This window comes from Pristis pectinata, chromosome 20, assembly GCF_009764475.1.
Source record: "Pristis pectinata isolate sPriPec2 chromosome 20, sPriPec2.1.pri, whole genome shotgun sequence".
In the NCBI taxonomy this organism is placed as follows: Eukaryota; Metazoa; Chordata; class Chondrichthyes; order Rhinopristiformes; family Pristidae; genus Pristis; species Pristis pectinata.
In genome coordinates, this window is record NC_067424.1 from 1,123,317 (window position 1) to 1,149,442 (window position 26,126).

Sequence of the window (26,126 nt, forward strand, 5' to 3'; positions counted from 1 at the left end):
CTGATCCAAAATTAGCTCAGTGACACGAAGCAAACTGTAATGGTAGATGGGAACAGTTCCTCAGGACTCAGTGCTGGGTCCCTTACTTTCTGTAATGTATATTAACAATTCAGACATATGGAGAGGTTTGCAGATGAAATAGCAATTGTTTGTGTGGTTGACAGAGAGGAGGAATGTGTCAGACAGCAGGGAGATGGAACTGGGCTGGTCAGTTGGGCAGAAGACTGACAAATAGGATTTATCCTGGAGAAGTGTGAGGGAGTGCTTGGGGAGGTACCACGAGGCACGGAAATGCACACTAAGTGAGAGGACCTTAGAGGTCAGGTCAGTAAGGTGTGTGAAAAGGCAGGGAGGATGTTGTCCTTTATTAATCAAGGAATAAAATATAAAAGCAAGGAGGTTTAGGTTGAACTCTTTGCAGCATGAATTACACCACAGCTTTAATACTGTGTACAGTTCGTCCCATTATAGAAAGGGCATTTGGGGGGGGGGGGGGGGGGTGCGGGTGGGGGGGGGGGGGATGCAGATGGGATCCGTGTGGATTCTGCCAGGACTAGGACATTGTAGCTATGAGGAAGAATTCAATGGGCTTGAATTGTTCCTCAAAGCTACAAATGAGGAAGCTATTGGAAGGGTTTCCTTTGGGGCAGAGAGGACTATGGTGCACTGAGGTGTATACAATTATGTGGGGTCAGGATGAATTAAATATCAATAGGTCCAAAACTAAGGAGTATCGATTTAGTTCAAGTTCAAGTTACTTTATTGTCATTCATCCATGCTATAAAAACACATGGCGGAACGAAATGTCGTTTCCCCCACACTCACACAACAGAGGACATACATAGAACAGGAGACATGCAATAAACACAGACAAAAAACAAATAATAAAAAAAAACAGTGCAAGTACAAATAGAGCAAAAAAACAGTATATACAGAATACAAATTTAGTGCAGGGTTAGTGCAAAACTGAGTTGGACAAGAGAAATACAAGCTCAGTGTGTTGTACTCATTGTATAAACATGTTCAGCAGCCAAAGTTCTTATACACAGTTGTGCAAACCAGAGCTTTTGACGCGGCATTTGTCTACCAGGGTATTCAGGAGCCTGGGGGAAAAAACTGTTGTGCAACCTAGTAGTTCTGGCCCAGATGCTCCGGTACCGCTTGCCAGACGGCAGTGAGACAAATAGGTTGCGGGAGGGATGAGAAGGGTCGTCTATAACTCTATAAACCTTACGTGTGCATCGTGTGTTGTAAGTATCTGAGATGGAGGGAAGAGGTGCTCCAATGATCTTTCTCGCTGTGCTCGCAATTCTCTGCAAAGACTTCCAGTCTGAGGTGTTATAGTTACCGTACCAGGCAGAGATGCAGCTAGTCAGGACGCTCTCAATGGTACCCCTGTAGAATGTAGTGAGGGTGGGGGAGGGCAGGTTTGCTCTTTTCAGCTGCCGTAAAAAGTGGTGAAGCTGCTGTGCCTTCTTGGCGAGGGAAGAGATGTTAGTTGACCAGGACAGGTCGTCTGCTATATGTATTCCCAAGAACTTATAACAGCTGACTCTCTGTACAATGATGCCATTGATGCACAGGGGTAAGTGGTCAGCCTGAGCCTTTCTAAAATCCACAATCATCTCTCTTGTTTTGTTCTTTAAAAAGAACACACAGATTAGGAGTAGGACCAGGCCACTTGGTCCCTTCAAGCCCACTGTGCCATTCGACAAGCTGGTGGCTGATCCGATTGTCAGAGTCATACAGCACAGAAACAGGTCCTTCAGCTCAGCGTGTCTGGCTGACCAGCCAGTGACCATCGCTACAAATCCCACTGACCAGCACTCGGTCCATTCTCGTTCACCTGAGGTAACCTTCCACCAGCTTGTCTATCCAGAACTTACCCACTGCTGCTGTAAGTAAAGACTCTGTGTTTTCCACCCTTTGAGGAAACGAGTTCCAAAGATTCTTTGAAAGAAAAATATTCATCTCATCTCCATCTGAACTGGTCACTCCTTATTTTTAAAGAGTAACCCACCTGCACACACACACTGCACATCCACCCTGTCCACACCCCTCAGGGTCCAATAAGTTGCAATCAATTCCCCCTCAGTCTTCGAAACTCCAGTGGAGACAACCCTGCCATTGTAAGAGCCTGCCCATTCCCGATATAAGGACTGGACGAGAGGGAGGGAAGAGTACAATCAGCTGGAGATTGGTAGGGGCTACAAGGGTGAGCGACACAGAGTCTTCCACCCCAGATGAACAGAGCTTGGATGTGCACTCCAAGAACAATGACCTACAGGGCTACAGAGCCAGTGCTGGAGGACAGACTCAGCTGGGGAACTGCTTTACAGCTAGCACAGGGCGGGCAGAATGGCCTGTTGTAAGTAATTTATGATTTTACGGCTGTCCATCTGTGCCAGTGAAACAGTCTGTCCGTGGGCATTTCCTACTTCAGCCACAACCTCCCCATCTTTGTGGAGCAACACACAACCTGCTGCAGGAACTCAGCAGGTCGAGCAGCGTCTGTGGGGGAGAGGGATGGTTGACGTTTCGGGTTGAGACCCCTCTCCACCCTTGTGGTGGTACAGGGGCCGATGTTAAATGGCACATTGAAAAACAATTCTGCATCAGATCAGATAAAACATTGATATTTATGTTTTAATCTTGATTTCAGTAGATATGTACTTCATTCCTGCCTCATCAAACCGCTGCTCCCCAGCTCTGAGCAAGGGCTTCAGCCCAGTCATAACCCTCTCTCGAGCTGATTGACAGTTGTTAGAACAGCAGACCTCATATGGAAAAGATGCAATGAAAGGAAGATTTAAATGGAATTATGAAAGTATTTAGTCAATTTAACTTCATGTCTGTCAGAATGTGACACTGCAGTGTAAGCATTTCAGTAAAGCACAGTCTTTAAGTAAGGTTGCATTTACTTAAATTACTACCTTTCCACCATGGCCAGAATATCTGTGAGCTGTTGGTTCTGATCCAGTGAAGCAGATGTAGACAGGCTCCACTGTTTGTCCATATGTCATTTAAAAGTCCCAAACAAAATGAATTAGGGTGATTTTAACCCAGTTACTGCCCAGGTAATTGGATGCACATTGAGCATTGGTATTCCAAGCTGACCTTTGATTGCAGGACCATCTTCCTGTGAGCTGGAGATAAATGGTTCTGCCTTGAAGAACCCCAGTGGGAGTTCTGGAGCCTGTCTCCCTGCTGCTTCAATAAACAAAAGGATGATATTCCTCGGCACGGTTTACCTCACCCAGCTCAAAGCAAAAAATGCATTTCTCCGTTTTGCAAGAGTGGATGTTCTAAAACTTGTGACAATTTCTTTTTAAAAACTTTTTTAAAACTTTATTTATACAGCACGGTAACAGGCCCTTCCGCCCAGCGAGCCTGCGCCACCCAATTACACCCACGTTAACCTACTAACCCGAATGTCATTGGAATGTGGGAGGAAACCGGAGCACCCAGAGGAAACCCACGCAGACATGGGGAGAACGTACAAACTCCTCACAGACAGCGGTGGGAATTGAGCCCCGATGGCTGGCGCTGTAAAGCGTTACGCTAACTGCTACACTACCGTGCCGCCGTTGAAACTGCTGTTCCTTCGCTCTTGGTTCCACAACCCGAGAGGTGAAGGGACAAGGACTGGGGAAGGTCCCCGGTGGGTGATAGATGAGCTGCCACTTTCCCTCAGCTGCTTGGGAACTCCTTGTATCTCACTGGGTAATGGGCTGTGGTCGTGGAGCTCATTCAGACACAGACTGAGCAACTTCTGGGCATTCAGAGGACCTAGGGAAACGGGGTTTTGTAGGAAGGTGCTGCTGAGGGAGAAGATCTGTCATGACCTTGATGAATGGCGGGGCTCACAGGGTCAAATGACCTTCTCCTGCTCCTACTACTCATTATAAAAGCTGTGCACGAGGCAGTCCAAACATCCCAATGCCAAGGACATTGAGAGGGAATCACATGGACTTTGTGGGAATGGCAGCAAACAGTCTGTGGGCGTGTGTCATGGGAAAACTGGGAGGGCACAGGGATGGCAGATAGAGGTGGTCACCACCAGGAGCCGGGCTGCTGTGCCCAACACATTGATGAAGCTGGAAGTCCCAATCTAACTGGTTTATGGGTCATGGGATTATTGGGAAAAACAACAGTTGAAGGGATTGGGAGGGGAAGATGGTCACCTTCCCATATTGCCCGTGAGTTAGGAGTAGGGGCTGCTTACCATAAGATATGGGAGCAGAATTAGGCCATTCGGCCCATCGAGTCTGCTCTGCCACTCAATCGTGGCCAATCGTTTTTCAACCCCATTCACCAGCTTTCTCCCTGTAACCTTTTACCCCCCCCCCTTACAATCAAGAACCCATCAATCTCTACCTTAAATACACCCAATGACATGCCCTCCTCTGCCCTTCATGGCAACGAATTCCACAGATTCACCGCCCTCTGGCTGAAGAAATTCCTCCTCACCTCAGTTCTAAAGGGACGTCCCTTTATTCTGAGGCTGTGCCCTCAGATCCCGGACTCTCCCACTGATGGAAACATCCTCTCCATGTCCACTCTATCCAGGCCTTTCAGTATCCGGTAGGTTTCAGTGAGGTCCCAGGCACCTCAAGCGCCAGACCATCCCCACGCCATCCCACCCCCCCCCCTCCTGGAATCAGACCATGCAGGAACGGGTATTGGAGCCAATTGTTTGCGTGTTGGGCTCCCAGCCCCACTGTCAGTCAGTGAGGCTGATCTCAGGCTCAGTGGAGCACTCGGAGCAGAGTTAAATCTCCTCAACAGCCAGGGCAACGGAGGCTTCCGGGGTCATTCACCCACCTTCCAGTGTCCTGCCACGTAATCCCATTAATGGAAGGAGAAAGAGTCAAACTTTCTGGTCAAAGACACTTCAGCAGAACCCGGACCTGAAGCATTAATCCTGTCTCCTCACAGACGCTGCCTGACCTGCTGAGTGTTTCCTTCACTTTCCGTTTTTGTTTCAGACTTCCAGCATCTGCAGGTTCTTATTTTTGATTTTTCAATCCCATTTATTATCCGGGCCTCTACTTTTAAATGTTGAACATAAATTGGGGATCATCAGTTCTTTAGGTGCTGCAGACTCATTTTTATGGACAATTTGAAGGATGAAAGAAAAGGACTTGAATTAAATCAGGCTATCCAGGCACATCCAGTCATTAGAGCAAGAAATCTTAAGCTGAATTCATCCCTGTGATCCAGTTACAGCCTTCAAGTTCTCCTCTGCTAACTGCTGCCCTGTATCCATTGCGATCAGTTGAAAGATGTTGCCTTTGGAAGAATTCCAGTCTTTTCCCTGCACTCTGATAGTCCCAGGAGAATATTAAATTTTTCTGTGACATTGCTATGTTTACAGTAACCTTTAGTAAGCTGCATTTCTTCATACCAACTTATAAGTTAATTATATTTTTTCTATGGTAAATTATTGTAAAAATCAGAGCATCTAAAATGGAAAATTGCAAACCACGTTCTGTGCTGGATGAACTGTGAGAATTTGCAGAGTTTGGAAACACCGAGATGAAGAAAGCCCCATACCTGATGTGTTTAGCACCCCTTAATTAAAGACGTAGCTTGTTGGTGGAAGGGGGAAATAAGGGATTTCATTTCTTTACCATATGTCAAGGCTGTTGAACTGAAAAAGCCACGAACCCGTTTTATTGACCAACAGGATTTATTGAGGAAAGATTGGGTCTGTACTCAGGCACAGTGCAGTGTATTTGTCAATAACCTCTTGCTGTAGAAGTGATCCGTATTCCATTAGAAATAATGCAGTTTGATTTCTGGCTGGGTGCCACAGGCTGGAAGGGTTTAATGAGATTCACACTAATTACAGCCTTCTATTTCCAGCTTCTTCAGATGAGCAGAGTTGAACAGAATAGAATTACATGAAATGAGTTCTGACAGTCTAATAATAATCTCAGAGGCTGATTACAGGAGACTTCAGAGTACCTCAGACAGGTGGCAGGGACATGGAGACACAGCCGAAGCTGCCTGACCCACCCCAGAGAAATGGTGCGGGACACCTTGGCCGTTCTGCACACATCGGAATTTGCAGACATCCTTCCTCTGTGAAGCACCATGTTGGACAAGCCCAGCAACACTGCAAGGCCTTTGACAAGGTCCTGTGTGGCAGGCTAGTCTGGAAGGTGAGGTTGCCTGGGATCCAGGGGGAGATAGCGGATTGGAGTTATAATTGGCTCAGAGTGGTAGGAAGCAGAGGGTGATGGTCGAGGGTTGTTTCTCAGACTGGAGGCCCGTGACTACTGGTTAGTGTGACTCAGGGGTCAGTGCTGGGACCTTTGTTGTTCGTTATTTAGATAAACAATTTAGATGTGAATGTACAAGGCATGGTGAATAAGTTAGCGGATGATACTAAAATAGGTGGTATTGTAGACAGTGAAGAAAGTTATCAAAAATTACAGGGGATCTTGATCAGCTGGGGATGTGGGCTGAGGATTGGCAAATGGCTTTCAATTCAGATGTGTGAAGTGTTGCAATTTGGGGTGTCAAATCAGGTTAGGAGTTATACAGTGAATGGTCAGGCCCTGGGGAGTGTTGTGGAACAGAAGAACCTCGGAGTACAGGTACAAGTACACCGTTTTGGATATTGTTGGGGGCGATGACCATTCAGTGCTGGTGCTTGGGAGTTTCACCTTGCAAGAGTCCAAAAGTGGCACATTTGCAAGTTGTTAATAGTTGATTAGCTCATTGGCTAGTTAACAGCAGCCAATAAAGAGAAGTAAGGGTCAGGGGAGTGACCATTTTAGAGCAGTCATTGTGACAGTGGGCCAGTGTTAGAGTGGGGAGCTGAGGCTCTGGCTCAAGAGCCTTTGGCAAGAAGAGGCGGAGGCTGAGGAGTTTGGTGACTTGGAGCAAGAGTGGGAGAACTGAAAAGAAGTGAGTCTCCTTGCTTACTTGTGAGTTTCACTTGCCCAAATTTAAGTCAGCTAATTGTTAGTCAATAGGTGTTTGACTAAATAGCTAATTCTCAGCAGCTAATAAGAAGTTAGTGTCAAGTGGAGTGGCCATTTTGGAGCAGCCATTTTGAGAATGAATGCCAACCTGTGAATACCAGCCTTCAGTAAGGAGGGTGGGCAACACCAAGGTAAGGTGAGGGAAGGTCCTTGTTCATTTTTTCTGTCTCTTTATTTTCCCTCAGAAAATAATGGTAGATGAGCTCGGACCTGTGTCATGCTCCTCCTGCACAATGTGGGAACTCAGGGAGGCTGCCAGTGTCACTGAGGACTGTGTGCAGGAAGTGTGTCCAGCTGCAGCTCCTGACAGACTGCATGATGGCAATGGAGCTGTGCATGGATTCACTTTGGAGCATCCACGATGCTGAGAATGTTGTGGACGGCACGTTTGAGTTGGTCACACTGCAGTTTAAAGGCCTAGGGAATGGGTGACTAACAGGCAGAGCAGTAGCAGGAAGGTAGTGCAGGAGTGCCCTGTCGTCATCTCCCTCTAAAACAGATAGACCGCTTTGGATACTGTTGGGGGAGATGGCTCATCAGAGGAAGGCAGCAGTAGCCAGGATCATGGAACCGTGAGCGGCTCTGCTGCACAGGAGGCAGGAAAAAGTGGCAGAGCTCTTGTGGTCGGGGATTCCATGGTGAGGGGAATAGACGGGAGCTTCTGTGGCCGCAAATGGGACTCCCGGTTGGTGTGTTGCCTCCGGGGTGCAAGGTTCAGGGATGTCTCAGAGTGGCTGCAGGACATTCTGGAAGGGGAGGATGAACAGCCAGTTGTCGTGGTGCATGTGGGTACCAACAATATAGGAAAAAAGCCACATGAGGTCCTACAAGCCAAATTTAGGGAGCTAGAAGTTATAAAGTAGGACCTCAAAGGTAATAATCTCAGGATTACTACCTGTGCCATGTGCTGGTCAGACCAGGAACAGCAGCAGAGTTTGGATGAAGATGTGGCTTGAGCAGTGGTGCAGGAGGGAGGGTTTCAGATTCCTGGGGCATTGGAACTGGTTCTGGGGGAGGTGGGGCCAGTACAAACCAGACAGTCTACACCTGGGCAGGACTGGAATCAATGTCCTACGGGGAATGTTTGTTCGTGCTTTTGGGGAGGGTTTAAACTAATATGGCAGGGGAATGGGAATCCATTGCAGAAAGACAGGGAAGCAAAGCAGAGACCAGAGCAAAAGTTAGAAAAGTGAAAAGTAAGAGTGAAGTACAGAAAGTCAAACACAAAGGTTACTGGATTCTAAAAGGACAATGAGTGTAAGGGCACTTTATCTGAATGCCCGTAGTATTCGAAACAAGGTAAGTAAACTGTGGCACAAATCAGTACAAAGGGGTATGATTTAGTGGCCATTACAGAAACGTGGTTGCAGGGTGGAGATGAGTGGGAATTAAATATCCAAAGGTATCAGGTAGTACGGAAAGATGAAGGTAGTCAAGTCCCCTGGTCCTGATGGGATGCATCCCAGGATACTAAAAGAAATGGTGGAAGTTATAGTAGAGGTGTTTGTGATAATTTACCAAAATTCTCAGGACTCTGGGCAGGTCCTGGTGGACTAGACAGCGAGTGTCACACCACTGTCCAAAAAAGGATGTAAGCAAAATGTGGGTAACTATAGGCCAGTTAGCTTAACGTCTGTAGTCAGGGAAAATGCTTGAAGCTATCAATAAGGAAGAAATAGACATCTGGATAGAAGTGGTTCCATCAGGCAGACACAGCATGGATTCAGGAAGGGCAGGTCCTGTTTGACAAACTTACTGGAGTTCTTTGAGGATATAATGAGTGCAGTGGATAGAGGGGAACAGGTGGATGTTGTGTGCTTGGATTTCCAGAAGGCTTTTGATAAGGTGCTGCATGAAAGACTTATCCATAAGATATGGATGCATGGAATTGGGGGTAATCTATTAACATGGATAGAGAATTGGTTAACCAATAGAAGGAAGAGTTGGGATAAATGGGTGTTTCTCTGGTTGGCAATCAGTGGTGAGTGGGGCACTGCAGGGGTCGGTGCTGGACCTGCAACTGTTCACAATATACATTAACGATTTGGAAGAGGACAGTGTAGCGTGTCTAAGTTTGCTGATGACACTGAATTGAGTGGAAAAGCAAATTGTGCAGAGGATGCGGAGAGTCTACAGGGAGATATAGATAGGTTAAGTGAGTGGGCAAGGGTCTGGCAGATGGAGTACAACGTTGGTAAATGCAAGGTCATCCACTTTGGAAGGAAAAATAGAAGATAAGACAAGATTTCTTTATTAGTCACATGTACATCAAAACACAGTGAAATGCATCTTTTGCAAAGAGTGTTCTGGGGGCAGCCCGTAAGTGTTGCCATGCGTCTGGTGCCAACATAGCATGCCCACAAAATTTAAAAACAAACAGTAAAAGTTTTTATATCATATAAAGCAGAAAAGGGTGGCTAAAGTGAATGTTCTTCCCTTGGAAGATGAGAAGGGGGAATTAATATCGGGTAATGTGGAAATGGCCGAGGTCTCAAATGACTATTTTGTGTCGGTCTTCACGGTTCAGGACATGTGTAATGTGCCAAAGAGATGTTATGGATGCGATGGGAGGTGAGGACCTTGATACAATCACTGTTACTGAAGAGGAAGTGATGAGCAATCTAGTGGGTCTAAGCATGGATCTATCCTAAAATCCGATTATTATTTAAATGGTGAAAGATTGCAGCATGCTGATGTGCAGAGGGACTTGGGAGAGCTTGTGCATGAATAACAAAAGGTTGGTTTGCAGGTGCAACAGGTTATCAAGAAGGTAAATGGAATGTTGGCCTTCATTGCTGGAGGGATTGAATTTAAGAGCAGGGAGGTTATGCTGCAACTGTACAGGGTACTGGTGAGGCTGCACCTGGAGTACTGCATGCAGTTCTGGTCTCCTTACTTGAGGAAAGATGTACTGGCTTTGGACGTGGTGCAGAGGAGGTTCACCAGGTTGATTCCGGAGATGAGGGGGTTAGCCTATGAGGAGAGAGTGAGTCGCCTGGGACTATATTTGCTGGAATTCAGAAGAATGAGATGGAATCTTATATAAACATATAAAATTATGAAAGGGACAGATAAGATTGAGGCAGAAAGGTTGTTTCCACTGGCAGGTGAGACTAGGACTAGGGAACATAGCCTCAAGTTTCAGGGGAGTAGATTTAGGACGGAGATGAGGAGAAACTGCTTTTCCCCCAGAGAGTAGTGAATCTGTGGAATTCTCTGCCCAGGGAAGGAGTAGAGGCTACCTCATTAAATATATTTAACACAGTTAGATAGATTTTTGCATTGTAGGGGAGTTATGGTAAAAGGCAGTTAGGTGGATCTGAGTCCATGGCCAGATCAGCCATGATCTTATTGAATGGCGGAGCAGGCTCGATGGGCCGGATGGCCTCCTCCTGTTTCTTGTGTTCTTACGTTCAGGAGAAAGCAGCAGCAATAGCAGCCAGGTGACTGGCTCTGAGGCTCAGCAGGGAAGGGTGAAGGCAGACAGGACTATGGTGAGAGGAGACTTGATGATTAGGGGTCAGACGTCATTAAGTTGCAAAGAGTGGAAAGGAGATTTACGAGACCGTTGCCAGGACCTGAGCTATGAGGAGAGGTTGGGCAGACTAGGATGTAGGAGTGGTATGACCCCTTGAGGGGTGACCTTTTCGAGGTGTATAAGGTCATGAGGGGCATATATAGGGTGAATGCACTCAGTCATTCTCCCAAGGTTGAGGAATCAAGAACGAGAGGACATAGATTTAAGATGAGAGGGGAACAATTTAAAAGGGACCTGAGGGGCAACTTCTTCACACAGAGGGTGGTGGGTGTATGGAATGAGCTGCCAGAGAAAGGAGTTGAAGCAGGTCCTATAACAATGTTTAAGAGACATTTGGATAAGTACATGGATTGGAGGGGTTTAGAGGGATAAGATCCAAATGTGGGCAAATGGGAGGAGCTTGAGTGGGCACCTTGGTCGGCATGGACCAGTTGGGCCTTAGGGCCTGTTTCTGTTCAGGTGTGGTAACCTTGAATATGGGAGCCAATGCTGTGATATCTCCCTATGTGCTGGTGGTCTCGTTGAATGTGCTAATTACAGATCTCATCAATCACACCAGCCATCCATAGGGAAGTGTCTGTCTTATAATTATTGACAGATTATTGACTCCTTATTTGGAAAACTATGAAAAAGAGTTAATGCTTTGAAATTGGATTGCACTTATTTTTGGTTGACCGAAACATTGATGCACTGAGGGCTTATGATATCAGGTCCTTCACAGACAATCGCAAAATTCCAAGCTTACACCCAGAAACCAGCTGGGCCGTACTGTGCCCAACGGGATCACCTAACATTCACGTTGATCCTAACAGCCTGCCTCAACTGTAAATGGCAGCGTCCCCATGGCAGTTAGGGCTGGGGGTATCTCCTGGCACCCTCACCCTCTGGACCTTGTGCTGGAGGTGAGGAACAATGTACTTTGTCAGGCCCCTCGGTCACCTTATCTCCAGAGAATGGAGCACAGCCTATTCTCAGCAAAACCTCTCAGGACAACTCATTTCCCACCACTTCTGGGACCTCCATATTCTTGTTTTATAAGGTGCTGCACAGGTTTAACGTCACTCCCATTCCTCCTGAGATGTGTGTGGGCTTGTTAACCTGTCTTGTTTTGGTGATCTGTGTTCCCAGTCCTTTTGTTTCTCTACCAGTGTTAACAAGTGTTATTTCTGAGGAGTCTGCACCTCCTAATGTGTCAGGGTCTCGAGCCGAAGTGTTGACCATCCCTTTCCCTCCACAGACGCTGCCTGAGCCGCTGAGTTCCTCCAGCAGCTCCTGTGTTCTGCTCCAGATTCCAGCGTCCGCAGTCTGTTATGTCTGCAGCTCCTGAGGTTTCTTAACAAAGTTTGTTGATTTCCTGATTACCTGCTCACTTTGCAAATTCCTTGGTTTTGTCCTTTGTTCCCTGTTTAGTGGTCAACTCATCCTCCATTCTAATCCTGACCTAGATATCTGTTTGACTGAAGCAGCCACAATGCCATTGCTCTGGTTATATTCGTTTCACTGATACATTCTGCGCATAAGTAGTTTAGTTATTTGTGAAGAATACCAACATTACTGTAGCTGACACAATGCCAGACATGAAATGTACTAAATCCATTTCAAACTGCTCAGGGTAATCAAATCATGCCATCAAACTTAGCCTGGGATCTGCTTGATTTAAGAACAAGTAAATCATGCTATTAAAGTTTTTATTTCAATGATGCCTTGATTTTGTCACTGTAATGCTTCCAAATAATTTGTGAAATAAGTCCTGATTTAGGTTGAAGGATTATCTTGGTCATTCCTAATCTTGTTATGGTAAAGAGCTTTTGGAAATGTAAGCTTATTACTACTGTGAGAACCGTAACGATTGTTGCTGTGACATTAACAATGGCCAGTGTTTGGTACCAAAATACGGATAAATCAAGGGGAAGAGAAAATGATCTTTGACTTGGTAAAAGAGGAAATACTCTCCCAGGAATGAAATGGCCTCTGTCCTTATGGAACAAACTCCCACACATCCCTTTTATTTTGCAATAAACATTGTCCAATTTCAGCACATTTTTGACCATTGGAATTGGAGTACGAAACTCTTCTCGTAATCCACACATAAAATGTCCTTCTGTTAATTGGCTCCATTGATTTGCTGATCAACGTAAATGTTACAATGAATCAAGTCTGGAGACTTCTGCTGGTGAGGAGGGCGGGGAGGAAGGAGCCATGCTGTAGTGGTGATGAAGCAAGTTGCGGATGGATTTAACTCTGAAGCTGCTGTTTCTCACACGCCACTGTAACAATCAGATGAGATCTTCATATGTTGCCGTTCACATTTTCTCTCCCGTAGCCACAAAGGGAGTTCAGATTTGCCGCCAGCTTCACAGGAGAAGCTATTTCTAGATCTGTGTGAGCTGTGTATTGTACCAGCTCAAGCTCAAACTTGTCTTGAGATTTGGAAGCAAGGCATCGCTCTGATGAATCCGCCTTTTGCAAGGCACAGTCTGCAAGATCTGCCACAAAAACATGTCCGGCTCACCTCAGTAGAGGAAGATTACACTGATAGCTTCTGATAGAACCTGTGACTTATCAGCAGCAAGTAAAAGCCCATGTCCTGTAATCAGTGTGGTACTTGAAATTGTTAGACTGCAGATGTGAAAACTGAACCTTTATCTCTTTGTTCCAAAGAGATGGGAATGTGGTGATTCACTCAGAATCGGCTAATGCTGAGGACAATTGTTACTGTTTACACTGAACTTTACCCCTTTGTTTCAAAGGCGTTCTGTGTCTGAGATTGTCTGCGTTTCTGCTCCATCTCTGCACGGTCCTGGTGTTGTCCGCGTTTCGGTGAGTGTTGATCGAGCACAACTGGAGGATAGTCTGCAGTTCGAATTTATCGATGATCCAACGGTCCTGCGGATTGAACCAGAGTGGAGCATTGCCAGGTACACGATCTTGTGACATCTAAATTTCACATTACATGAATGTTTAAAATCCTCTGCCTCAACAGGTTTAACACAAGAAAATATCCAAGTGTTTGGGCAGGCTGAAAGGGTTGGATGCTCGATATCTACTCCAGGAGAAACACTACTTGACCACCCTCCATTGTTCTCGATATTAGATCTGGGGATGTGAGCTGGACCACCACATAAATGCTGTGACTATAAGGACAAGCCAGAGGATGGGTATCTTAGTGTATGACTCGTGTCCTGACACTCAGAAGCCTTCCCCCATCCATATAGCACACGTGTGAACGTGCTGGAGTCTCCATGAGTGCATCACCAATACCACTTCATAGGAAGATCAGCACCATCCAGGACAAAGCAGCCCCTCAATCACCACTGTATCCATCCCCCTCAACACTCCCTCCCTCCACCATCAGTGCACAGTGGCTGCAGTGTGCACCATCTACAAAGTGCAATCCCATCACTCACCCAGGTGACTCCTACAGCACCTCCCAAACCTGCTGCCTGTCCCACCAATGAGGACAAGGGCAGCAGGTGAAGGGGAACGCCACCAGCTGCTGCAGGTTCCCCAAATCCCACACCATCCTGACTCCAAACTACACCACCGTCATCACTGGGCCTAACTCCTGGCCCTTCCTCCCCAACAGCACGTGGGGACCATGCAGCGGTTCGAAAGCTGCCTCGCCCTTCCCCAGCTTCACAAGGGCAGTTGGGAATGGACACTGAACACCAGCCTTGCCATCTGACAGCAATTTTACAATTATGGAATATTTGCAGTACAGGGGAAGTCATTTGGCTCTTGGTGTCCAAACCTTCTCATAGGAAAGTCGCCTGCAAATGGGATTAGCATAGATAAGCATCAGGGTCAGCATGAATGAAATAGACCGAAGGGCCTGTTTGGGTGCTGTACAACATTATGACTCTATTGTCAAATTATCTATGAGCCTGCCTCCCAGCTTCCCTCCTCCACCCCCCAAGTCCCTGCCCAGTCCCTGACTGATTCCAGCAGCCCCCACAATAAAATATTATTCTGGCAACTGCAGTTTTGCAAACTTTTCCCAAGCTCCCTCCAGTCATTTTGCTTTTTTAATTTGCCAAACAAAGAGTGTCTGATCGAGCGGGAGCAGCAGCAGGAGTCCGCCTTCTCTCTGAAATGATGTTTGCAGCACCGTGCTTTCCTCTGGGGGTCTGCAGCCTGCAGACTGTAATGAGAATTACTGAGAATTACTGTGGCATAATTCATCTTCTCACACATTCACCCACAGTAGATTTATCCAGAGCCTGATTGTTTGTGCATTTAAAACACTGATCCTGTGTGGAATGACAAACTGGCTCATTAAGCCATATGATAGATGTGACTGCAATGTTCCTGTGAACACATGGGCAGAGTGTTCAGTTCACAGTATGATTGTTTGAGAACCTTTCACACCCCAGAACATGGACACTAAAGAACCATGTCAAGATCTGCCATATATTTGCACCAATTAATGACTGGGTGAAGGACAAGCTGTAATTCTTTATTCATTGGTGCAAACTATCACTGTGGAAAGTTCTCGGTTGTTTGAATTCTGTGCCACCTGAAAGGTTCTTATCCCGTAAGAAACTGGAGCAGGAGAGGTCCATTCAGCAGATCCACCATTCACCAAGGTCTTCTACCTCAGCATTTCCTACACTATCTCCATACCCCAGGATTCCCAATCCAGGAATATATCTGGCTTTGCTTTGAGTGAATGCAGCAAATGAGCCTTCATAGCCCCTGGGCTAGAGACTGCTAAAGGTCACAACCCTCTGAGTGAAGACTAACCCCTTATTCTCAAACTTTTCTCCAGGTCCTAAAGTTCTCAGGAAGACTTTAGGAGCTAAAACCAGACAAGGCCCTTGAGGAATATGAAGTAAGCAGGAAAGAAACATTAGGAGGGCTAAATGGGGTCACAGAATGTCCTTGGTGTTTAGGATTAAGGAGAAGCCCAAGGCATGTTATGTGTATTAGCAACAAGAGAGTAGCTCGAGAAAGGATAGGTCGACGCAAGGGCAAAGGAAATGGTTTGTGCATGGAACCAGAGGAAATGGGTGAGGTCCTCAATGAGTGCGTCATATCTCACATGGAACATGGTGAGATCAGGGAGGGGCATACTGATATGCAGGAGGAGGAGGTATTGGGTCTCTCAAAACATTTATTGGTATTGGTTTATTATTGTCATTTGTACCGATCGTACAGGTCAATTCATTACACAGTGCAGTTACATTGAGTTAGTACAGAGTGCATTGATGTAGTACAGGTTTAAAAAAAACAGTACAGAGTAAAGTGTCACAGCTACAGAGAAAGTGCAGTGCAATAAGGTGCAAGGTCACAACAAGGTAGATCATGAAGTCATAGTCCATCTCATTGTATAAGGGAACCATTCAATAGTGGGGTAGAAGCTGTCTTTAAGTCTGGTGGCACATGCCCTCAGGCTCCTGTATCTTCTCCCGATGGAAGAGGAGAGAAGAGAGAATGTCCCGGGTGGGTGGGGTCTTTGATTATGCTGGCTGCTTCACCAAGACAACGAGAGGTAAAGACAGAGTCCAAGGAGGGGAGGCTGGTGTCCGTGATGCGCTGGGCTGTGTCCACAACTCTCTGCAGTTTCTTGCGGTCCTAGGCAGAGCAGTTGCCGTACCAAGCCATAATACATCCCCAGGGCCTAATGGGATCTATTGCAGGATGCTGAGGGCAAGGTGCCAGAAGACTGGAGAACAGCCAGTTTAAGGAGGGCCACAGGAACAAGCCATGAAATTATAGGCCAGTGAGCCTTGCATCAGTGGTAATGAGATTATCGGAGAAGACTCAGGAACATGACTTACTCACATTTGGAAAAGCAATAGACTTATGAAGGACAGTCAGCATGGCTCTGTGCAGGGGAGGTCCTGAATCACAGACATCAGTTTTTTGAGGAAGTGATGGAGATGATTGAGAGTAGGGCTGTGGATGTTGTCTATGTGGACTTTAAGGCATTTGATAAGATCCCTCATGGTAGGCTGGCAGTGAGTTGGTAAATTGGATCTAAGATTGGCTTGGCCATAGAAGACAAAGGGTAGTGACAGAGGGGTATTTTTCTGACTGAAGGTCTGTGACCAGTTGTGTTTTGCAGGGATCAGTCCTGGGACCTCTGTTTGTGATATGTGTTAATGATTCAGATGAAAATGGTCTGATTAGTATATATGCAGATGATACAAAAATTGATGGAGTTGTAGATAGCAAGGAAGGCTATCAAAGGATTCAGCAGGATACTGATCGGTTAGAAATTTGGGCAGAGAAATGGCAGATGGAGTTTAATCTGAACAAGTTCATCAGAGGCTGAGGGACAACCTGATGGATGTGTATAAAATGATGAGAGGCATAGACAGGGTAGATAATCAGTCTTTTATCAAATTCTAGAGGGCATGGGTTAAGGTGATGGGGGAATGTTTAAAGGAGATTTGAGGCAGGTGTTTTACACAGGGTGGCAGGTGCCTGGAACACCCTGCTCCTTTTAACAATTCCTCGGATGTGCAGGTCTCTAGTGAGGCCAACACTTGGTTCCCATTGTTTGATGCCCTTGAGCTGAATGACCTGCTCAGCCATTTATTGGGCCAGTTAAGAACTGTTTGGGGCAGGAGCCACATATAGTCCAGACCGGGTAAGGATGGCACATTTTGTACCCAGCCAGGTGTGAGTTAACCTGATGGGTTTTTCCCAATATGGTAGTTCCATTGTCACCATTACTAATCCTGTTTTTTTTTTATTTAATTAGCTGAATTTAAATTCCCCATCTGCTCTTAATCCAGACTTCTCGATCCCCAGTAAATAATCCATCTCGCCACTGTGCTTGAAATCTGCTACTTTGGGTTTGTGTTTAGATTTGCATAAACTTAACCCAATGTATCTTGACAACATCTAAATTAAAGCCTTTATTTAATCATTGTTGCTGTTATTTTCACAGTTTCTGCCAGTAATATTTCATGATACATAAAAGGAAAATATTACACATCTGGAAATATCAGTCACTGCCCCTGCCACACGCTGTAATTACACAGTGCTCCAAATATATCAGAAGAAGTAATTGCTCAGTGCACAACTTCACAAGGAGGAAACGCTACAAATAACAGCACAGATGCTGGAGCAGAAGCCAGCAGCGCTCCATTACTGGTGTAACATTCCACTTCACAGTGGTGCAAATTGCAAATGCCTCTCTCAAACAAGAGGCACTTATTTAGCAATACTACATAGAGAGCGTGGTTAACAAGGAAGCGGCTCTGATTATGACTTTCAAGGTATCCAAATCCATGCAGGAGAAAAGCCACTCCACAAATATTCTTATCGGCACTTGATTTGCAGAATGGTTTGCTGGAAGTTGCTGAGATCCCTGCTTTGTATGTTTGGAGGAACAGGCTTGTTTAATCTGCAGCTGTGCCGTGATTACCATCCATAACCTGCACTGGCACCCTCCATGCTCACAATGTGCGAAACTCAACTGCTTGCATCTAATTAACATTCTGACAGAACAGGTAGTTCCTGATAAATAATGAACAGCATGCCGAGAGAAGTTTTTGCTGTGATCAGCATATAACATTTGGAAAAGGATTTCGATAGATTGTGTTTTTGCAATATTTGTACCAAAACTATTTAATAATTTATCATAGAATCATATCCAGGCAAGAAGCAATGAAACCACTGACACATGAAATTCCCAGTGAAGACTTTATTAAAAAGGAAAAGTCTTGCATTCCTATAGCACCTCTGGTCACACAAAAGTTTATCACAACCAATGAAGCACTTTTCACATGTAGTCACTTGGACAATGGGGTAACTGCACAACAAGATCCCACAAACTGCAATATGACAGTTCACTGGGGAGAATTCTCCGTTTACTTTGCAAGATGCATTGAGATCATTTACTGTACATCTCCCTGAGGGGCAGATGGGGTTTAGCATCTCATTCAAAGGATGGAGCCTCTGATAGTGCTGCACTCCCAGAGTACTGCACTGTACAGGGCTTTTATGCCTCTGTCTCTGGAGTCAAACTTAAGCCATTGACCTCCTGATCCAGGGACCAGAGAGATGTTGCTGACACTTAAAGCAAATGCATTTCATTCAGGAAATTACCCAGGTAAATCTTATTGGCGTTTTTATGTTAGCATGAAATACTGATATTGCATTAATTTCACATCCCTTCCATCCACAACCACAGATGTCTTTCACAGGTTAGTGAGTAGATCCTGATCCTACCTCAGGGTTGGAGGACGGGGGAGTGGAGTTTCGAAGTTGTCAGTCTTTCTTCTGTACACTTTGACGTTGGTGATTTTGCGCATGTTTAAAAGGGCTAGACTGACACTACTGGTGCAGGCTTCTCTCCTCATTGACCACCAGATGTACTCAGAACATCTTGGCTGTCTCTTCTGGAGAACGAGACTGTACAGTTCATTTCTCTTCTCGGCCCATTAGCCCAGAATGGTCTCAATCTATTTCTCAGTGTGTAGTGTTTTTCAAAGCCCCAGGCATCCGCCAAACTACTGGAGTACTGCGTGCAGTTCTGGTCTCCTTACTTGAGGAAAGATATACTGGCTTTGGAGGCGGTGCAGAGGAGGTTCACCAGGTTGATTCTGGAGATGAGGGGGTTAGTCTATGAGGAGAGATTGAGTCACCTGGGACTGTACTCACTGGAATTCAGAAGAATGAGAGAGGATCTTACAGAGACATATAAAATTATGAAAGGGCTAGATAAGATAGAGGCAGGAAGGTTGTTTCCACTGGGAGGTGAGACTAGAACTAGGGGACATAGCCTCAAGATTCAGGGAATAGATTTAGTTGGAGATGAGGAACCGCTTTTCCCAGAGGGTAGTGAATCTGTGGAATTCTCTGTCCAGGGAAGCAGTAGAGGCTACCTCATTAAATATATTTAAGACACAGTTAGATAGATTTTTGCACAGCAGGGGAATTAAGGGTTATGGGGAAAAGGCAGTTAGATGGATCTGAGTCCACGGCCAGATCAGCCATGATATTATTGAATGGCGCAGCAGGCTCGATGAGCCAAATGGCCTCTTCCTGTTCCTATTTTCATGTTCTTGGGTTTTTAAACCACTTCTTCAGAGGAGGACAGCCCACTCTCACAAACTGGGACCGGGTTATCGGCTCTTTTGTTGCTACCCCAGAGATAAATTTTGATCAGGTTTTCTTCAAACCCGGACCTTGAGGAAATAAGGAAATTTAGCCAGCTTGGTTAGCAGGTTTGGTGACTCGTTACATGGGGATGTAGTCACAGTTACCCTTCCCCTGGCAGGACTCAGAGGGGGCAAGGTGAGTACACAAGGGGTCTCAGCCAAACCTGTAGTATGCTGAGCCGTGAGGGAGAGGCTGGATCCACCCGCTGAAGGGGACAGTCGTGTCTGTGTTCTTCCTTCTCAAGGTGACACTTAACTGTGTTCATCACCCAGCACATCATGTCCTTTATTGAAATAAATCAGGTCACTGATTCCCCCTGCAGTTTAGAACATGTAAAGTTCTGAGGATTTGATGGTAAGTGAGGATCTTTCCCATGGTGAGACAGTTTGGCAGCATGGGAGCCATTACCTCTTCTGCTGAGACTGAGATGAGGAGGAACTTCTTCCGTAACTACGGTGGTTTTCTAGCCCAGAGAGTCGTGGATGCCCGGTCACTGTGCAGGGAGTCGAGGCTGACGGGAAGTGGGTGAGAAATGGAACAGGATGGCTGTAACATCAGTGGGTGGTGAAGCAGGCACAATGGAGTTGGTCTAATCTCCATAGTGGACAGCGAGGAAGGCTATCAAAGCTTGCAAAGTGATCTGAACCAGCTGGGAAAATGGGCTGAAAAATGGCTGATGGAATTTAATGCAGACAAGTGTGAGGTGATGCACTTTGGGAGGACAAACCAGGGTAAGACTTACACAGTGAATGGTAGGGCACTGAGGTGTGCAGTAGAACAGAGGGACCACAGGTAGATAGGGTCATAAAGAGAGCTAAATCAGGGCATTGAGTACAGGAGTTGGGATGTTATTGTTGAAGTTGTACAAGACGTTGGTGAGGCCGAATTTACAGCATTGTGTGCAGTTCTGGTCACCTGCCTAGAGGAAAGTTATCAATCAGCTTGAAAGAGTGCAGAGAAAATTTACACGGATGTTGCCGGGACTTGAGGACCTGAGTTATAAGGAAAGGTTGAATAGGTTAGGACTTTATTCCCTGGAGCTCAGGAGAATGAGGGGAGATCTTATAGAGGTATACAAAATTATGAGGGGTATAGATAGGGTGAATGCATGCAGGCTTTTTCCCCCTCAGGTTGTGTGAGACTAGAACTAGAGGACATAGGTTAGGGTGAGAGGTGAAATATTTAAGGGGAATCTGAGGGGGAACTTCTTCACTCAGAGGGTGGTGCGAGTGTGGAACGAGCTGCCAGCGGAAGTGGTGGATGCGGGTTCAATTGTAACATTTAAGAGCAGTTTGGATAGGCACATGGGTGGGGGGGAGGGGTTTGGAGGGAGATGGTCTGGGTGCAGGTAGATAGGACTAGGCAGAAAACACAGCTGGCATGGACTAGATGGGCCGAACGGCCTGTTTCTCTCTGTATGCTCCATGACTCAATGACTCTACAGATTGGGGAGTTCAGGGACAGTCCTGGATACACGCACCAGGGTCACTTACAGAGGTAATCAATACGTTGGAGGTGGGAAATGGCCAAGGTGGAGCTGGCAGTGTAGTGCAGGGAGCAGTGGTTGGGATGTCGCAGTCTCCTGTTTGCTGTATTACCTTCCAGCTGAGGCTTCAGCCAGTTTATTGTGTTGATTCGCTAGGTGAAGAGAGAAAAGCCTTTCATTTTCATTACAACATGTTCCATGCAAGGCAAAGCTGACCTTCGTTGTGATAGTCACCCTGTCTCTGTAAACCAACAAATAAACAAACAGTTTTATGAAAGCAGAGGCACTTTGAAGTTGACAGATCAATGAACCAGATTGACATCCAGTTTTTATGAGGCTGTGAAAACTGTCAATTATTTCTTGAAAACGGGATTACTTATTTACAATTCAACACATCCAAATGCAAAACTCTCTTGTGCTTTGTTTTAATTCAGTGGCAATACTTCCCTGATTGTCTTTGGAACGAACTTGGATGTAATTCAAGAACCCAGGATCCGGGTGAAATACAACAGCCAGGAATCTCTCAATGTAAGTCTCAGACCGCTGCTAAACACTGTTCCTGATGGCACAGGTGTACCTTGTGTGATGGTCACACCGGTTCTTGTGCTGGCAGGGACATGGTGGGCTGAAGGTCCTGTTTCTATGCTGTACAACTTTATAAAGTGGGGAGGGCAGACACATCTGGGGAAGGGCAGAGGATCGGAAATAGTCCCTTGTGTAACAGTGCTGGAGTCTTTCACAATAACCGTTCGACAGCAACAGCAGTCCAGCTAGATACCAGACAGCTGTCCAGGAGATTTAGATGAAGCACTCTGGACTTATAAAGTTATCTTTTATTGTTTGTTCTCATGAATTATACAAATATAGTGAAGGATTATGAAGCAGCCTTTTAGAACATTATTTCATAATAATCTTTAAATCAAATGGAAAAGTAATGAGTTCCAGTTGCAGCAAGGTGCCGTGTGGTAATGCAGGGAAGCTAAAGCATTTTGCACAAAATCCTTGGCTTTTATTGTCACACAGAGAGGGTTAATGGAATGTCTGAAACTCCTTAATGGTGTTTAATGGAAGATTAACGAGACAAAAAAACCTTTGTCAGCATCGAAAGGAGGAGGATGAGAGAGAGAGAGAGAAATCAGTATTGATTTAACTTTGTATTTTATTTGTGGCCTTTTTTTAATTCAGTAAATTAGTCATTAGTTCACTGTGGAAAGACTCGTGGGGCTTTGACTGGCTGGGATGGATTGACTGAGTGGGATTTCAGTTCAATATCTGGAGTGTTCAGTTCGCAGAATCTCATCTCAGGACTGCATTCATGTTGGGAAATTTAGTTTAAATTAACTCTCCCTCAAGGGAAAGTGAAATGAAAAATAAAGCTACAGTACATCAAGCTGTACTTTCATATGTACTTGTAGGCTGTAAGATTATTGATTTTTTTTTAAAGAAAATTATCACTGCAGTGTTTTGTGAACCAAAGGGAGAGAGTGTGATACAGAATATGTCCGTTTATGTCCCTGTAATTTACAGAACAGTTTTGTTCCTCTAGTCGAATAATAAAACGCAATCAATATGAGAGGCTCTATTTGCAGCCTTTTAACTCTCCACGTAGAGGTGCAAGGGACAGTTCTTGCAACTGGAGCACGGCCATCATTTGGCGACCAGCTTTCCTCTGCTGGGACTGCCTCCTCTGCACGAGGGCTCACTCCTCAAAGGGACTGTTCCTGACCTAGCTGCTGGTGGTGTTCCAAGGTGGATGCTCAGAACCGTTGCTCCCACGTTGGTGGGAGTCTTCTGGTTTATCACGTGCTCCAACTTTTACTCTGTACTTTGCCAACTTCGAGTTTTACACATGACATAATGTTGCATTTGGATGATTCAAGGGTGTGATGATACAGCTCTCTTGTAAAACCACCACCCTGTAATACCATTGGTTTTCAAATAATCCTTTCATAAAACGAGGCCATTGGTAATGTTGCGATTTCTGTTCACTTTTCCGCGCATTTCCTGCAGCTTTCGGAGTTACATATCCATGAGAGGTTGAGCTTGTGACTGGGGTGTTCCAGATGTTGACAGGAGCCTGCTGCTTTCTGTCCCTCTGCAGGTGTGTGAGGTGGTGAATTCGACGACCATGACCTGCCGAGCTCCAGCACTCACCCACGAGCATCAGCCAGGACAGGACACCGTGGAGCGTCCCGACGAGTTTGGTTTTGTCTTTGACAATGTGCAGGCTCTGCTGATCTACAACAACACAAACTTTGTCTTCTACCCAAACCCAACCTTTGAAGCTCTGAGTACAACAGGCATGCTGGAACAGAAGCCGGGCGCCCCCATTATACTGAAAGTATGTGCTAAGATCCGTAAGTTGGAGCGCTGTGTTCTACCCTTATCCCCTCCCCTGTCGTCCCTGGCCATGGTTGTCTCAGGAGCTCACTGCGACAGTGACCTTTCTGTAGAAGGCATTGGAAGGGTTGACTGCCTGGTTTTCTGCAAACGTAGTTGGTAGCTTTGTGAAGCAAGTCTGGACTGACGTCACATACAATCCCGAGCAGGTAAAGACTGCTCATCTCCCTCCACAGAAAGCATTACAGAACAGGTTGAGCTTTTACAACAGTACAGGGGCTGCAGGGTCACTTACAATGAGACCAACAAAGCATTGTAATTAAAACAGTTCGAATTCTGAGGTAGCCATAAATAACAGGAAATGCCAGAAACACTCAGCTTGTCGGGCTGTATCTGTGAAGGAAGAAGCAGAGTTAATGTTTCAGGCCAATGACTCTCCTCAGAGCTCTTCACCATCTGTGGTGGGAGTTCAGTTCACACGTTCAGAATTGACCAGCCCAGGAACTGAACTGGCCGGGATGTGGAACACAGGAGACTGCAGCTGCTGGAATCTGGAGCAACAATATCTGCTGGAGGAACTCAGTGGGTCGAGCAGCGTCTGTGGGGGGAAATGGACAGTCTTCCACCCTCTCCATCTGCCCAACACCACACACCCCTCCCACTGGGTCCGCTCCCCCCACTGCTCCCATCTGCCCTCCCCACCTCCCTCCCTTGGTTCCATGCTCGAAGGTAGATCCCACCATCTATCAGATCCCACCATCTGCAGCCCTATGGCACCTCCACCTCTCACCTCCCAGCCTCTGTCACTATCACCACTCTCCCCATCACCTCCCTCACCTGGATCCACCTATCACCTGCCAGCTCTTGCTCCACCCCTTCCCCTCACCTCTTTAGACCGATTATCTCCCCTCTATCTTTCAGTCCATATGAAGGGTCTTGACCCGAAACGTCCATTTCCCTCCGTAGATGCTGCCTGACCTGCTGGGTTTCTCCAGCAGTTTGTGTGTTGACCTGGAAAATTAGACCAGGTTTCAACTCAGGTCAGATAAACAACCCAAACATTAACCATGTCGACTGTTCCTTTGTACACACACAATAGATGCATGTGTATATGCACTGCATGCATACTGTGTGTACACAGGGTGTATGCATGTTCAGTGTGTGGGCACAATATGTGCACATTGTACACACTACAGATGCAGTGTGCATGCACATGGTGTACACAAACAGTGTGCATGAACACTAAGATTGCACATGTGTGTGAGTACACTTCGCATGTGTGGAGTTTTTCTTCACAGACGCGGTGCTCTCTGTAAGGTGCATATTACATCTGAAACCAGCGACATTGGGATGGTGAGGGGTGAGTGATTCATGTGTGATAATGAACACAGGAAGATCTGGGCTCAGGTAATGACAGTGACCTTTGCAGTGGCACAGATTTGTAGAGGAGTAGAAGTTGGGCCGGAACCTCCTGAACCAGAATGCAGCGATTGTCAGATTGTAGGAAGGTAAATAGTGAAATGCTGCTTCTGTTTTTTGCCTAATAACTGCAGAGGAAGAACTTGGAGTAATCTCAGGGAAAGCAGAGGGGATCTAGAACTTTTCCCCACTTATTCTAATATAGAATGCTTTATCAATGTGTGAGGTATTAGTAAGGGAGATGTGGGTTAATATTTGTAAAGGGAAAAGCCAGCAAATTGTTGCAAAGATCGGTCTGACTTTGTGCTGGTGCTTGGAGAGGGAACCCACTGTTCATACCCAGTCTGACCTGGACGTGACTGCAGACCCCAGCTGTAAGTGATATCCCACCAGGAATGGACCAGGGGCAACAAACACTGGCTTTACCTCAAGACCGGCTGAACAAGAAAATTCTTGGCACAATTTGCTATTTTCAAAACATTTAATTTCCAGGTTTCATCAGCCCATAGCGAAATGTGGATACAGAAAGGCAATTGTAAAATCATGATTTAAAAAGCTGGATATTTGTTTAATTAAGAAGCACTGCGGGGATGGTGGCCTCTTCACCTCAGCATTGATATCTTTCATCTGTAATTAATGTTTCGAAGAATGCGGTATTGACTTTATTTTTACAATTGCTGTTGAGATAAATGGATGTTTTCACATGATAGTCTGATAACATCTGGAGCAGACCAGCACTGCCTCCTCTGGTCGTGCACCCACTTCATAATCAGGTTTTTAAATAATGCAACCCCGATCTCCTTGGGACACATTCGACAACTGACCTTCTGTCAGTGGCCAGACACTTTGCCCAACATCTCTTGTTTTTCAGAGACAAATAATCCTGACAAACCTGCAACCTATTCATTAAAACGTTCCTGTTTGGTGGAGAACAGCCTCATCTTTCGATATTTCATTCACATGAGATTTTCAACATTGTAGCCGGCAGTGAGGGACATGTTATGGTAATTAAACTGTGCCCTATTAAACTAGATAGAGTCATACAGCAGGGAAACAGGCCCTTTGGCCCAACTGGTCCATGCCAACCAAGATGTCCACCTCAGTTAGTCCCATTTGCCCACGTTTGACCCATATTCCTCTAAACCTATCCTATCCATATACTTGCCCAAGTGTCTTTTAAAATAGATTTTAAAAGTATACTTTACATGAACAAAGCTCTTCAGCTGTGGAA

The 26,126-nt window shown here is 45.8% G+C and overlaps 1 protein-coding gene across 2 annotated transcripts in view; it reads left to right on the top strand.

Annotated features, from left to right (window-relative positions):
- The window catches only part of LOC127580813 (plexin-A2-like), a 470,755-nt gene that overhangs the window by 380,590 nt on the left and 64,039 nt on the right, over window positions 1-26,126 (top strand). For both annotated transcript variants that reach the window (XM_052034725.1, XM_052034724.1), the window contains exons 16-18: window positions 13,284-13,451; window positions 21,571-21,664; window positions 23,238-23,477. In XM_052034725.1, coding sequence (XP_051890685.1) covers window positions 13,284-13,451; window positions 21,571-21,664; window positions 23,238-23,477 — 502 coding nt within the window. The remainder of the gene's footprint in view (window positions 1-13,283; window positions 13,452-21,570; window positions 21,665-23,237; window positions 23,478-26,126) is intronic.